The sequence below is a fragment of the Lotus japonicus genome, chromosome 2 (genome assembly GCF_012489685.1).
Source record: "Lotus japonicus ecotype B-129 chromosome 2, LjGifu_v1.2".
Taxonomy (NCBI): domain Eukaryota; kingdom Viridiplantae; phylum Streptophyta; class Magnoliopsida; order Fabales; family Fabaceae; genus Lotus; species Lotus japonicus.
Window position 1 is genome coordinate 33,793,748 of NC_080042.1, and position 14,738 is coordinate 33,808,485.

The 14,738-nt window shown below is 41.7% G+C and overlaps 2 protein-coding genes across 2 annotated transcripts; both read left to right on the forward strand.

The window, feature by feature from the left end:
* Window positions 1–512: 512 nt before the first annotated feature.
* On the forward strand, window positions 513–1,595 carry LOC130736366 (F-box/kelch-repeat protein At3g23880-like). The gene has a single exon (XM_057588202.1). The coding sequence runs from the start codon at window positions 513–515 to the stop codon at window positions 1,593–1,595; it is 1,083 nt and encodes a 360-aa protein (XP_057444185.1).
* Window positions 1,596–14,135: 12,540 nt separating this feature from the next.
* LOC130736367 (uncharacterized) lies at window positions 14,136–14,738 on the forward strand. The gene has a single exon (XM_057588203.1). The coding sequence runs from the start codon at window positions 14,136–14,138 to the stop codon at window positions 14,736–14,738; it is 603 nt and encodes a 200-aa protein (XP_057444186.1).

The following is a 14,738-nucleotide window of genomic DNA, read 5'->3' on the forward strand; positions in this document are numbered from 1 at the left end:
TAAGTGGAATAATTATGAGTTTAAATTTACTATTAATTGATTTTTTTTAATCGTTACTAAAGTTAAATTTAATAGTAATATTTTAAATTTAGATTTCTATATTATAATATAATGTTTACATTCCATAAAGAAATAAAAAGTCTAAAATTAATATTATTTGAATGAAAATTAAATATGATTTCACTGAAAATCAAATATAATAGGTAGAAAGTAATGTTAAATAATCATTAAAGAAAAAAATGTCTAAAATTAATATGATTTGTCTGAAAATTAAATATGATTTGACTGGAAATCAAATATAATAGTTAAAAACTAATATTAAAAGTATATATAATAATATAAAAAAATATGTTTAGATATATATTAATATATAAAATAAAATTAATTAAAAACAAATTAAGTAAAATGTAAATTGTCAATGAAAATAAAATTATTTTAAAATGGATTAAACTTTGTATAAAAGGTGATGCGACATCTTCAATTTTTTCATCTAGCTACAACCTTAGTCACAAATGGTGGTGTCAAGTGGTGAGAGTGGTGGGATAAACAACTTTGTTTCCTTAAACAAGATGCAACAACCAAAATACCCAACATCTCCACCTTCACTCTCCTCCTCTTCTAATCCTCCCGGCAACCCAGTGCCACAACCAATCCTTCCCTTGGAAATCGTGGAAGAAATTCTTTGCAGGCTTCCAGTGAAGCTCCTCTCACAACTCCGCTGTGTCTGCAAGTCCTGGAATTCGCTAATTTCTGATCCCAAGTTTGCCAAAAAGCACCTGCCCTACTCACATAAGGACTTCACTCACTTCCACCTCTTGCTAAACTTCATGAACCCTTCATACGAGAATTATCTCTTGGACTACTTTCTACCCTCTTCTTTCAATGATATAACCCCTGCCACCACATATCTCAGGTATCCTTTAATTAATCAAGAATATTTTCTTTCGATTGCTGGATCTTGCGACGGATTTCTCTATTCCACCATTGGTCGTTCCTTTATTGTATGGAACCCATCTATTAAGAAATCGAAGATGTTGCCATCGTTGGAAATTCCATCACTAGGTGGTATAAGTACAAAGATAAATCATGGGTTTGGTTACGATCATTTAAGTGATAGATACAATGTGGTTTCAATTTTTCACTATATATGTGATGGTGGTCGTCTTAGAAATCAAGTCCATGTCCATACTTTGGGTTCCGATTCCTGGAGAAGGATTGAGGATTTCCCTTATGTCCTTTTGTTAAATACATTTGGAATATTTGTGAGTGGCACGCTTAATTGGTTTGCGTTAGCCTCAAATGATTCATGGGCTATTGTTTCATTTCATTTGGGGAAGGAGTCTTATCAAGAAATTTCACAGCCTGATTATGGAGATGAAAGTTTAGTTACTAAAGACTTAACGGTACTAAGAGATTGCTTGTGCGTCGTTGCTGATAAGAAGACAGTTTCAGATATTTGGCTTATGAAAGAATATGGTATTCAAGAGTCTTGGACTAAATTGTTCAGGGTTACTTGTGAAGATCCTAAAACTCATCCACTTGTCAGGAACGATAGATTTCGATTCCTGGACTACGTGGATTGCGATTTGGTTTAGAGAAACTCAATTTTCTGTGTGATTTGCTTTGATTTTCAGTTTTTCGCTTGAAGTTCTTTGGTTCACTAACAACAATCGATGGAGACACGTCGTTGACGATGAGACGAAGATCAGGAGCGGCGGCGCGGTTCGCCTCCACGTCGTGTGAGAGGCAGGCTGCGACGCGAGCAAGTTCGCCGTGACGAAACCGATCAGATAACACCTCCTCCACCACCGCCTCCACCTCCTCCTTTTCCAACGCCCCCATTACCTTCTCCGCCAACTTCTCCGGAACAGCAGAGGTCACTAGCGCACTCACCCGGAGCTTCGAGAGAGGAGACTCCGGCACCTCAAGCACCGATCTCCGGCCAAGATTGGAGGCGCTTGATCCGTAGTGTCTGAAGGTATGAAAAACGGTAGAAAGGGGGGGTTTGAATAACGTTTTCAGTATAAAACTTCCACCTTAAAGATTTTGACAAATCTTTCGAGAACTTAAGTGCTAAAGATAAGAGATAGAAAAGCACACAAGGATTTTATCCTGGTTCACTTGATAAATCACTCAAGCTACTCCAGTCCACCCGTTAAGGTGATTTCTTCCTTCTTAGAATGAAGGCAATCCACTAATCAGGTAAGAGTTACAACTGCACTTGAAACCTACAAGTGACTAACAATTACACTGACTTAGCTCACACTAAGATTCACTCTCTTAGTCTTCTCTAGGATCCGATCAACCTTGATCTCCTAAAGGAACTAAACAAACTGTTCATCAAAGAATTGTTTACAAGAGATTTGCTTCTAAAAAGCTAATAGTAAACTCAATGAATTTCAGATGAAAGAAAACTTAGAAGATTTTTGAATATGTCTTGCGTATGTGAATGCTTCTTTTTTTTTTTCTTTCAGTCTTCAGCCTCTTTATATACTCCAAGGATTAGGGTTGAGCGATGCATGGGAAATGCTACCGTTGGAGGGCAGTTCTGGAAAATCCAGCTTCTGCTGTGGCTGAGAACGTTAGGTAGGTCGTCAGGAAGGTACAATAGCTTTTGTACTTGGATAGCGACGCGACCTTTAAACCTAGGAGACTTCTGATCAGGGGAATGCTTCATATTGGAACTTGTGAAGCCGGTTGATCAGAGTCAGAGGGAAAGCACAGATCCTCTGACCATTGTATCTTCTGATTCTGAACTCAGAGGGAAGAACATGGCCTTCAGAGTTTCTTGCTTCTGGACTTCAGAGTTTCCACTATTCAGCTTCTGGATCTTCAGAGTCTTCTACACCATCAGAACATCTGAGTCTTCAGTGTTTCTTGGTTATCAGAACTTCTGGATCTTCAGAGCTTCTAGTGACTGAGTCCACATCAGAGTTTGTATAACTTCAGAACTTCTGAAGCTTTTCCACTGTTCATACTGAACATGGTGAATGCGAAAGCGTTGCTTGGGTCACTCTTTATACACAGTGCTTCTGATTTGTGTGAGATTGAGTTGAGGTCAGAACCTGCAAATAGCACACTCAGAAAAACACGTTAGAGTACCACAATTGTTCATATCAAAAGGTTAACTTGTAATCATCAAAACATAGAGTTGTACTACTAGATCAAAACTTGATCTTACAATCTCCCCCTTTTTGATGATGACAAAACTAAGATTTTTGATGAACAATTCTTAAACATTAAACTGAATTCACTCAGAGTTTAGAGATATAGAATAAGACTTATCCTGATGTGAATAGTTTATCTTGCTCATTCTGAATTCAAGTCACTGCTTGATTCTGAGCTTAGCTCCCCCTGAATCTAATACTTGATGAAAACGTTAGTAAAGTCTAGATTCTGAGCTAAATAATATAAGAGTTCAGAGTGAAAAACTTATGACATAGATGAAAATCGAGTAATCAGAGCGCATAAGTAATCAGAGTCATGGACAAGGTATCAGAGTCTTGGGTATCAGAGTCAACTTATAATCACTTCAGAAGAAGTGAAATGTATTCCTTGTATTTGCCCAGTGACACATCTATGGTCATGAAGGTGGAACTCTTAAAATCTCCAAAAGAAAAATAAATCACACTAACACATCTTACACATCAAAAACTGGGTTTACTCCCCCTTTTTGTCATAAGCAAAAAGCTTGGGGTGTGAAAAACTTAGCTTGAAGTACAAGGTACTCCCCCTTAGAGAAGGTCTAAGTTTAAAGGAAATGAAAACGATGCAAGAATCAGAGTTAGGCGAAATAAATAGAAGAGTTAATGCAAGAGAAGAACGTTTACCACCGGTCAAGTGAGTAAAGAGAAGGGTCAGTTACCAAGAACTTAACCTCGAGAAACCGTAGGAGCATTAACTTTCAGAGAGAAAGTGAAGCCTATATAAAGCGTTGGAGAGAAAGGTAAGCTTCACACCTCGAACAATTGTCAGTAAGGAAAAAAAATGGCATCATACATCGTAGCACTAGAAGAGCTGAGGAAGAAGGCCTTTGAGGAGGACTTGTTCCTGAACATCAGGCATCCAGAGGGTACAACGACCATCGCGGAGCTGACACGGACACTGCTGGAAGAGGACCTGCGTCCAGAGGTGAAGGGAGACCTGAGGGAATTTCTTGCCTTCGTGGAGGAGGTGCAAGAACTCAGCCGGCTTGAACTCAAGCTGCTGGAAGAAAAAGAAAGTTTGGAAGAGAAGCTCAAGACTTCAGAAGAGATTCTGGAGAGGGATGAGCTAAAGGACAGGCTCAACAAGATCCAGCATGCACTGGAGCGTCTGGAGAAGGATAGGTCAGAGCAGCGCCAGGAGTGCAGAAGAATGAGGAGGGATCCTCCATTCTAGATTTTAGGGAAAGAATGTATGATGTAAACATAAAGAAATGATGAATAAAAAGATTTTTGCAAACATATGTGACACAAATATATATATATATACATATAGAATCACAAACGAATAAAGTAGAATAAATAAATAAAAAGAAACAGAGTTTAACCAAAAATAAAACAACGTTAAAGAAAAAGAAAAACGAAGAGATCCTAAATTAGGGTTTATCAGTTCGTCGCAGAAGTTCCATCATCATGTGCTTCATCTCAATGAGCATGGATTCATGAATGTCAAGACGCTGTTCCATGATGTCGAGTCTGGATGAGCTTGACTGAGCAGAACCGGAAGGAACATTCTGAGCAGCTTGAGAATCTGGAATGGAAGCAGAAGCAGCAGGAGTAAACACAACTGGTGCAAGTGCTTGGCATCTAAGAGCTTCAGCCTCAGCTTCAAGTCGCTCTGCCTCTAGTCTGGCTTGTTCAGCTTGAGCTGCTGCTTGACGTGCAGCTTCTTCTGCTTGAGATTTCTTTCTCTTGGCTTCTTCAATAGCTTCAAGAAGCTTGTGTCTCTGTTCTTGTTCATGAAGAGCCACCCTTCGAGCAAACCTTTGCTTGGCAGCCTCAATCCTCTGACTTCCCTCTGTATGCAGGAGCTGCATCATAATTGGAACTTGAGCCACCAGCCAAGTGCCCAGATTGTTCCACTCATCAGCCACACGTTCAGCATTCTCACTGAGGTCAGTCTGACCGTGCACATTGCGGAGCCTCAAAGAGGCTTCATGATAGAAAATATTGATGCACTCAGAGAGAGATGTGGGTTGGAGGTGAGTATAAGGAATTATGGAGAGGTTGGTTTCAGGAGAGGCTGGGTGATTGCTGCTATGAGCTTCAGAGGCACCTTGTGGAGAACCAATGTTAATCATTTGAGTATTGGGTTCAGAGGTTCCAAGGTGAGGGTCTGAAGTTTCAACCAGAGGATGGGGTGATCTAACCGAGGATTGGTTAGACACTGATTGTTCGGGTTCAGGTTCTGGTTGAATAGGCTCTTGTTGGTCAGGGGCAGGGTGAGCTTGTTGAGCCAAAGGATCTGCCTCTTGTAAAGGATTGGCCAAGATAGGTTCATCTGGGTCAACTAGACGTTCAGGTCTAGGGCCAGGATATCTCCTAGGGCTTGGACAAGTGAGGTAATATTCCTCTAAGGTAGACACCTTTTCTTTTCTGACCTCCATGAATTTTCTAATGGATTCAGAGTTATTGGAGGGAGAAGAATCAGCAACATTGGTTGGGAAGGATACGGGTGTATAGGCTGTGGAAGAGTCTGTATCCGTGGGTTTGAGAGCCAGACGTTCTGATGCTCTTGGGACAGAGTGATCAGAGGTTCTGGGTTCATGTTCTGTGTGGGTAGGCTCTGGTTGTTCGAGTGGGTTGTATGGAATGGTGATGGGAGAGGTAGGTTCTTCTGACCTAGAGGGTTGGTTCTGAAGCAAATTCCAGAGAGGTGCTTCAGTAGGGGAAGGGTGAAAGAATGAAGATCTTGGGGAATGTGGTGGAGAGGTGGTTTGTGCAGCTGGTTGGGATTCAGGAATAGGAGTGAGGGGATTTGAGGAGTGTTTGAGCATGGCAGATATAGGGAGTGCATCAAATAAATTCAAATCATCATCAGAAGCAAGTGCAGGCTTACTTGAATGTGCTGATGATCTAATCACTCTGGCAGGAGGTTCAGTCCTTCTGACCACTTCAGCAGCTGGTTCCACCCGAGTAGGCTTCACCACGATTCTGACCTGCTTCTTCTTCTTCTTAGGAGGACCATCCTCATTATCACTATCATCACCATCATCAGGCTTTCTCTTCTTCTTTTTGACCAGAGGGACATCGGATTCCTCAGAAGATTCGTCCAGTATCATCTTCCTCTGAGCTTTCTTCTTGGGAGGAGAAGGAAACTCTGGAGCTGGCGGCAGTCTGCTGACGAAATCATCAAGATCAATTTCGAATCCTTGAGCCCTTAGGTCATCAACATACCACCTAATGGCGTCAGGATTGTCTGCCTGTGTCCACAGAGGGTAGTCATTCAGAGGCATCCTTCTACTTCTGATCTCAGAAGATGTGTCTTCACGAGCAGGAGCAATCTTCTTCTGGACCAAACCCATCTTCTTCAGAGAATTTGCAGTGAAGACATCACTGACCATGGTGCTCAGATCCTCTACACATCCAGCATTGACCAGATCTTGCACCAGGTTGCTTTCAATGAGAAAGTCTGAGAGCAGTCTCCCAAAGGGGATATATTTGATTGCTGACTTGATGGAGGCAGTGGTGCGAGACTTCCGGATGCATTCCTTCAAGTAGGAGAACAGGAAGTAGGGAAGGCAGATCTTCTTCTGGTCTTGGATGAAGAACAACATCACCTTCTGGTTGAAGTTGATGTAGTCTGGAGAACTGCCCTTTGGTCTCTGGTTTATGCAGTGTAGCAAAATTTTGTGCCAGATCCTGAGCTTGGGATGAAGGTCCATCACCTTGTAACTCGTCTTGCCCGGTTTGTAAGTGGTGTACAGGGCCTGGTTGATTGTATCCTTGGTGCTGGGCTTCAGCTTCGATTCCGTGAGTTGGAAACGATACCCATAAGCAGTGTCTGCACCCAGCAAATTCACGAAAGACTTCTCTGTGATGATGATCTTTCTTCCGAGAATGTGAGATACCACCTGAGTATCATCGCAGTCGGCGTGCTTCCAGAATTCCTTGACTAATCTATCATACACCGGTCCTCGAAGTCTGTTGAAGTAATTTCCCCAACCTTGAGCTTGGACTTCAGGACGAAGATCATACCCATTTGTAGCCAGGTTGTCGAGGTCAAATCTCCATTCTGCCAGGACTTGGAGTTCCTCAGGAGCATATACACAGTGAACGACACAGCCCCGTTCTGCAATTGGAACACTCTGTTCTTGAGCTTGAACTTGATCTTGTGTCGGATTCTCAGGGCCCCTTTGACCCGTTGCTAGACCAACTACCATGTGAGGGAACTGAGGTGCATCTGCAGTAGATCTTCTGGTTTGACTCACCATCTTTGAAGCGGTTGAAGGTTTGAGGTAGAAGATGAAGGTTGGAAGATGAAGAGAGATCGAGAGAGAAATCGAGAATAAGCGGTTTTGAAAAGCAGAGAGAGAGAGAGTAAAAACCGGAAGTGAAAGAGATCGTGTGTGTATAGTGGGTTTTAACAAATAACCGTTGTTGATTCAAAAAGCACTTTAAGATCAACGGTTGAAAATTAAAGATAGATAGTAACAGTAAATACACAAATCACACACAGGAGAGAAGCACATCTACACGCAATCATAACAGACTGTCACACGGGCACAAGGAACTATGCATCAGAAATACTGACACACGTGTTGTTGTCTCAGCTTCAGAGTCAGTACCAGTGGGTACACACACTCTGATTGAGTTACCTTCTGGACTAGACATCTTCTGATCAAGAAGTATCATAGTCAGAGGTTCTGATCCATCTTCACTCTGGACAAAAGTCCATGTTTAGATTTTTCAGAATAAAATTAAATCTATCCTCTGCTAAGGGCTTTGTAAAGATATCTGCCCATTGATGGTCAGTATCAACAAACTTCAGAAGAAGTACGCCCTTCTGTACATAATCTCTAATAAAGTGATACTTTACCTCAATGTGCTTTGCCCTTGAATGCAAGATAGGATTCTTACTCAATGAGATTGCAGCAGTGTTATCACAATAGATTGGGATATTGCTCTCAAGGATCTGATAATCCTCCAGCTGATGTTTCATCCAGAGCATCTGAGTGCTGCATATTGCTGCTGAGATATATTCTGCCTCTGCAGTTGATAGTGCAATGGTTGATTGCCTCTTGCTTGCCCATGAGACTAGATTGCTTCCCAGAAATTGACAATTTCCAGAAGTACTTTTTCTCTCTGTTCTATCTCCAGCATAATCAGCATCACAGTAACCTGAAAGCTTATACTCTGATGTTTTCTTATACATCAAGCCAAGGTTAGTGGTGCCTTTCAGATACCTTAGGATCCTCTTAACAGCAGTTAAGTGGGTTTCCCTTGGATCTGATTGGAAACGAGCACATAAGTGAACACTAAATAATATGTCTGGCCTAGATGCAGTTAAGTATAGAAGTGAACCTATCATGCCACGATAGAGCTTCTGACATACTTTACCACTTTTATCTTCTTTCTCCAGAATGCATGTAGGATGCATTGGAGTCTTGGCCACTGTAGATTCCAGCATATTGAACTTCTTCAGAAGTTCTTTAGTGTACTTGCTCTGATGGATATATGTTCCTTCTGGTGTTTGATCAACTTGTATTCCCAGAAAGTACTTTAATTCTCCCATCATACTCATCTCAAATTCAGCCTGCATCATCTCAGAAAATTCTTTGCATAGAGATTGATTAGCAGAACCAAATATAATATCATCAACATAAATTTGCACAATTAAGATATCATCTTTATAAGTCTTGCAAAAAAGAGTTGTATCTACTTTACCCCTTACAAACTCATTCTCCAGAAGGAATGAGATAAGTCTCTCATACCATGCTCTGGGAGCTTGCTTCAGACCGTAGAGTGATTTCTTCAATTTGAACACATGGTCTGGTTTCTTCTCATCTTCAAAACCTGGGGGTTGATGAACATAGACTTCCTCTGAGATATAACCATTTAGGAAGGCACTCTTTACGTCCATCTGATGTAGAACTATGTTGTGATTTACTGAGAAAGAGATCAACAGTCTGATTGCCTCCAGTCTTGCTACTGGAGCAAATGTTTCAGTGTAGTCTATTCCTTCCTGCTGGCTGTAGCCTTGAGCAACTAGCCTTGCCTTGTTTCTGACTACATCTCCTTTCTCATTCAGCTTGTTTCTGAATACCCACTTCGTTCCAATAACATGGACACTCTCAGGCTTCTTCACTAAGCTCCAAACATCGTTCTTGGAAAATTGATTCAGTTCTTCTTCCATGGCCAGAATCCAATCCTTGTCCTGAAGAGCTTCATCTATGGACTTGGGTTCAATTAAGGACACCAATCCTTTCAGACTGAGCCAGGTCTCTTCAGAGGGTCTGAAGGCAGATCTGGTTCTGACTGGTTCGTCTTTGTTGCCCAGAATCAATTCCTTAGGGTGAGCTGCAGTGATTCTGCTCTTCTTCAGAGTTTGTGAGTTAGAGGGACCAGCTTCTTCCTCTGGTTCATCTTCCTCTGGCTCATCTTCCTCTGGAGCTTTGCCTTTGTCAGAAACATTAATGCTTAAATCTGCAAACTTTTCAACTAGCTTTGACTGGTCAGAGTCAAGCTTATCGTCAAATCTAACATGAATAGATTCTTCAATAGTCTTAGCATCAGTATTATAAAATCTAAAACCTTTAGATCTCTCAGAGTAACCGAGTAATAGACACTTAGAAGACTTAGCATCAAATTTATGCAATCTATCCTTAGTATTGAGAACATAACAAACACAGCCAAAAGGATGAAAATAAGAAATGTTGGGTTTTATGTTCTTCCACAATTCATAAGGAGTCTTATTCAGAATTGGTCTCACAGAGATTCTGTTCTGAATGTAACATGCTGTATTTACTGCCTCTGCCCAAAAGTGCTTAGCCATGCCAGTTTCTTGGAGCATGGTTCTAGCCATCTCCTGAAGAGTTCTGTTCTTCCTCTCAACAACACCGTTTTGTTGAGGAGTTCTGGGACAAGAGAAATCATGTGCAATTCCATAGGAATCAAACAGACTCTCAAACTTGTCATTCTCAAACTCTCCACCATGGTCACTTCTGACACGCACAATCCTACAAGCCTTCTCGTTTTGCACTTGAGCAATGAAGGTAGAGAACACAGCATGAGACTCATCCTTGCGGGTTAGAAACTTTACCCATGTCCAGCGGCTATAATCATCAACGATAACCATCCCATATCTCTTGCCACCTATAGACTCAGTTTTCACTGGTCCAAAAAGGTCGATATGCAGAAGTTCCAACGGCCTTGAGGTTGAGACAACATTCTTTGCCTTGAAAGGGACTTTTGTGAATTTGCCTTTCTGACATGCTTCACAAAGAGCGTCTGAAGCGAACTTCAGATTGGGTAAGCCCCTGACAAGGTTTAGCTTGCTCAGCTGAGAAATCTTTCTCATACTGGCATGCCCTAACCGTCTATGCCATACCCACTGCTCATCATTAACAGACAGAAGGCACTTCACATTCTGAGCCTCCAACTCAGATAATCTGATCTTATAGATGTTGTTCTTCCTCTTGCTGTTAAACAGAACAGAGTCATCGATCTGACTTACAGCCCGGCAGGACTTTTGATTGAATATAACATCATAACCCTTGTCAGCTAATTGACTTATAGACAATAAGTTATGTGTTAAGCCGTCTACCAATAACACATTATCAATGCATGGACTACTATCTACACAAATAGTACCAGTACCAACAATTTTACCCTTTTCATTTCCTCCAAAGCCAACTTCACCTCCAGGCTTAAGTTTCAGCTCTCGGAACATACGCCTTTCTCCCGTCATGTGACGCGAGCATCCACTGTCCAAATACCATGATTGGTGTTTCAATGGAGCTATCAAGGATATCTGCAACATAGATAATCTTGTCCTTAGGTACCCACTTTCTGGGTCCTCTCTTGTTAGTTACCCCAGAGGTTCTGATCACCTTGGGTGTCTCAACATGATATTTTAAAGGAATATTTGCATGATATTTAGTCATAGAGAAGGATCCATTTTTAAGAGGGTTTTTAGCGACTTTAGCAGGTACAGGATCAGGCAATATGGTACCAGAGGGAACAAAGCATTCATACAAGGATTTAGCTTTAGACACAGAGGGCTCATTTCTAATTGGTTTAGAATAGCCAATGCCATGCATTCCATTTCTGCTTACGCCATAGATCATTGAAGCCATTAAGCTTCTATCCACGCTTTTAGCTAGGAATCTTTGAAAAGACTTTTCATACTTAGATTCATTTCTACAATCAGAGGCATCACAGGCAACAATTTCTTCTAACTTAGCAATCTGGTTCTTAAGCACAGAGTTAGAATTGATCAAGGCATGATTATCATTTTTCAAATCAGAGATAATTTTCTCATGTTCAGAAAGAGTCTTGGAAACAGCAGATAAGTTCTTTTTAAGCTTCTTATGCTTAGACAATAAGGAGTTATACTTATCCATAATATCAGACAATGCATGTTTCAGTTCAGAGGTAGAGAAAGAAGCGAGTACCTCATTTTCATCGTCTGAGTTAGGATCTCCTTCTGATTCTGAGTCAGAGTCAACAGCTCCCTTTGACTCTGCTTCCTTGTCTTTGACAATAGCCATGAGTCCTTGGACTTCACCATCAGAGTCAACATCCTCTGACTCTGATTCATCAAATGTCACCATCAGACTCTTCTTCGTCTTGAAGTGCTTCTTTGGCTTCTTGTCCTTCTTCAATCTTGGACAGTCACTTTTGTAGTGCCCTGATTCTTTGCACTCAAAGCATGTGACTTCCTTAAGCGAGGACTTCTTCTGACCTGAGGATTCAGACTTTCCTCTTGCCTTTCCAGAGCCTTTGTATTTGCTCTGCCTGTGCTTCCAGATGCGATTGAGTCTCTTGGAGATCAGAGTCAGCTCATCTTCAACCTTAGCCTTTTCAGATTTGGATTTCAAGGCTATGGACTTTTTCCTCAGATCTTGCATCTCTGAGCGCTTCAGCTCATGCCATTTCAAAATGCTGATGAGTTCTTCTAAACTCATATTCTCAACGTCTCTCGTGAGCTCTATTGAAGTCACCAAAGGCATCCAACTTTCAGGAAGACACCTGATGACCCTTATGACATGATCTTTTGTTGTGTAGCTCTTGTTGAGAGGTCGTATGCCAGCTACAAGCAACTGAAATCTGGAGAACATTTCTTCAATGGACTCATTTGGCTCCATGATGAAGGATTCATACTTTTGGATCAAAGACAATGCCTTTGATTCTTTGACTTTCTTGTTTCCTTCATGAGACATCTTCAGAGATTCGAAAATGCCTTTTGCAAACTCACGATCTGTAATCTTCTGGTACTCTTCATAGGAAATAGCACTTAGAAGAATTGCTCTTGCTTTGTGATGTTGTGAGTACAGCTTCTTTTGATCTGCAGTCATCTCTGACCTTGGGATCTTCTTGCCATCTGCATCAACTGGACGCTCGTAGCCATCCACAATAATATCCCAGAGATCTGCATCGAAACCCAGAAAGAAACTTTCCAGTCTATCTTTCCAATATTCGAACCTTTGACCGTCGAACATAGGAGGCTTTGCATTGTAACCATCTCTTTGAGTTTCACTGGTGGTGGCAGCCATTGTTTTTCACACCGGCCCGGATCACTGAACACTGTTAGGTGTGGTAATCAGAACTTGCGCTCTAATACCAATTGAAGGTATGAAAAACGGTAGAAAGGGGGGGTTTGAATAACGTTTTCAGTATAAAACTTCCACCTTAAAGATTTTGACAAATCTTTCGAGAACTTAAGTGCTAAAGATAAGAGATAGAAAAGCACACAAGGATTTTATCCTGGTTCACTTGATAAATCACTCAAGCTACTCCAGTCCACCCGTTAAGGTGATTTCTTCCTTCTTAGAATGAAGGCAATCCACTAATCAGGTAAGAGTTACAACTGCACTTGAAACCTACAAGTGACTAACAATTACACTGACTTAGCTCACACTAAGATTCACTCTCTTAGTCTTCTCTAGGATCCGATCAACCTTGATCTCCTAAAGGAACTAAACAAACTGTTCATCAAAGAATTGTTTACAAGAGATTTGCTTCTAAAAAGCTAATAGTAAACTCAATGAATTTCAGATGAAAGAAAACTTAGAAGATTTTTGAATATGTCTTGCGTATGTGAATGCTTCTTTTTTTTTTCTTTCAGTCTTCAGCCTCTTTATATACTCCAAGGATTAGGGTTGAGCGATGCATGGGAAATGCTACCGTTGGAGGGCAGTTCTGGAAAATCCAGCTTCTGCTGTGGCTGAGAACGTTAGGTAGGTCGTCAGGAAGGTATAGTAGCTTTTGTACTTGGATAGCGACGCGACCTTTAAACCTAGGAGACTTCTGATCAGGGGAATGCTTCATATTGGAACTTGTGAAGCCGGTTGATCAGAGTCAGAGGGAAAGCACAGATCCTCTAACCATTGTATCTTCTGATTCTGAACTCAGAGGGAAGAACATGGCCTTCAGAGTTTCTTGCTTCTGGACTTCAGAGTTTCCACTATTCAGCTTCTGGATCTTCAGAATCTTCTACACCATCAGAACATCTGAGTCTTCAGTGTTTCTTGGTTATCAGAACTTCTGGATCTTCAGAGCTTCTAGTGACTGAGTCCACATCAGAGTTTGTATAACTTCAGAACTTCTGAAGCTTTTCCACTGTTCATACTGAACATGGTGAATGCGAAAGCGTTGCTTGGGTCACTCTTTATACACAGTGCTTCTGATTTGTGTGAGATTGAGTTGAGGTCAGAACCTGCAAATAGCACACTCAGAAAAACACGTTAGAGTACCACAATTGTTCATATCAAAAGGTTAACTTGTAATCATCAAAACATAGAGTTGTACTACTAGATCAAAACTTGATCTTACAGTGTCGATGATATACGGCAGCGAAACGATTACTTACAAGAACAGTTGGAATATTATCGTTCCGAGCAGCAGGATGAAGGAGAGTGTGAGGCGGAAGCTGTGGCTGAATTTGAGCCGTTCTCAGCGACAGTGAGGGAGGTGGCTATACCAGATAATATGAAGAATATCGTCCTCGAGACATATAGTGGGAAAGTTGATCCCAAGGAGCACCTGCTACATTTCAATACAAAAATGGTGATCAGTGCCGCTTCCGACGCCGTGAAGTGCAGGATGTTTCCAGCTACGTTCAAAGGCACGGCCATGGCGTGGTTCACCACTCTACCCCGTGGATCCATCATGAATATTCCTGACTTCTCGTCAAAGTTCCTTGTCCAGTTTTCAGCTAGTAAAACCAAGCAGGTGACAAATGAGGATCTCTACAATGTGGGCCAATCCGAGGGAGAGACTCTGAAGCAGTACGTAAAACGATTCAGCGCGGCATCCGTCAAAATTGAGGAGTCAGAGCCGCACGCCTGTGCGCGTGCCTTCAAGAACTGTTTGCAGCCGGGGAAGCTGAATAGCAAGCTGAGCCGCAAGCCGGCTCGGTCCATGGCGGAGATCCGGACGCGAGCAAATACCTACATCCTGGACGAGGAGGATGACGCTTTCAAGCGAAGACGCGCTAAAAAGGAGAAGGACGACGAACAGGGGACGCGTCGCCAGAGGAAAAGCAGAGTAAAGAGAGGGGAGAGGGCAGCAAGAGGCGAGACAGAAAGGTGA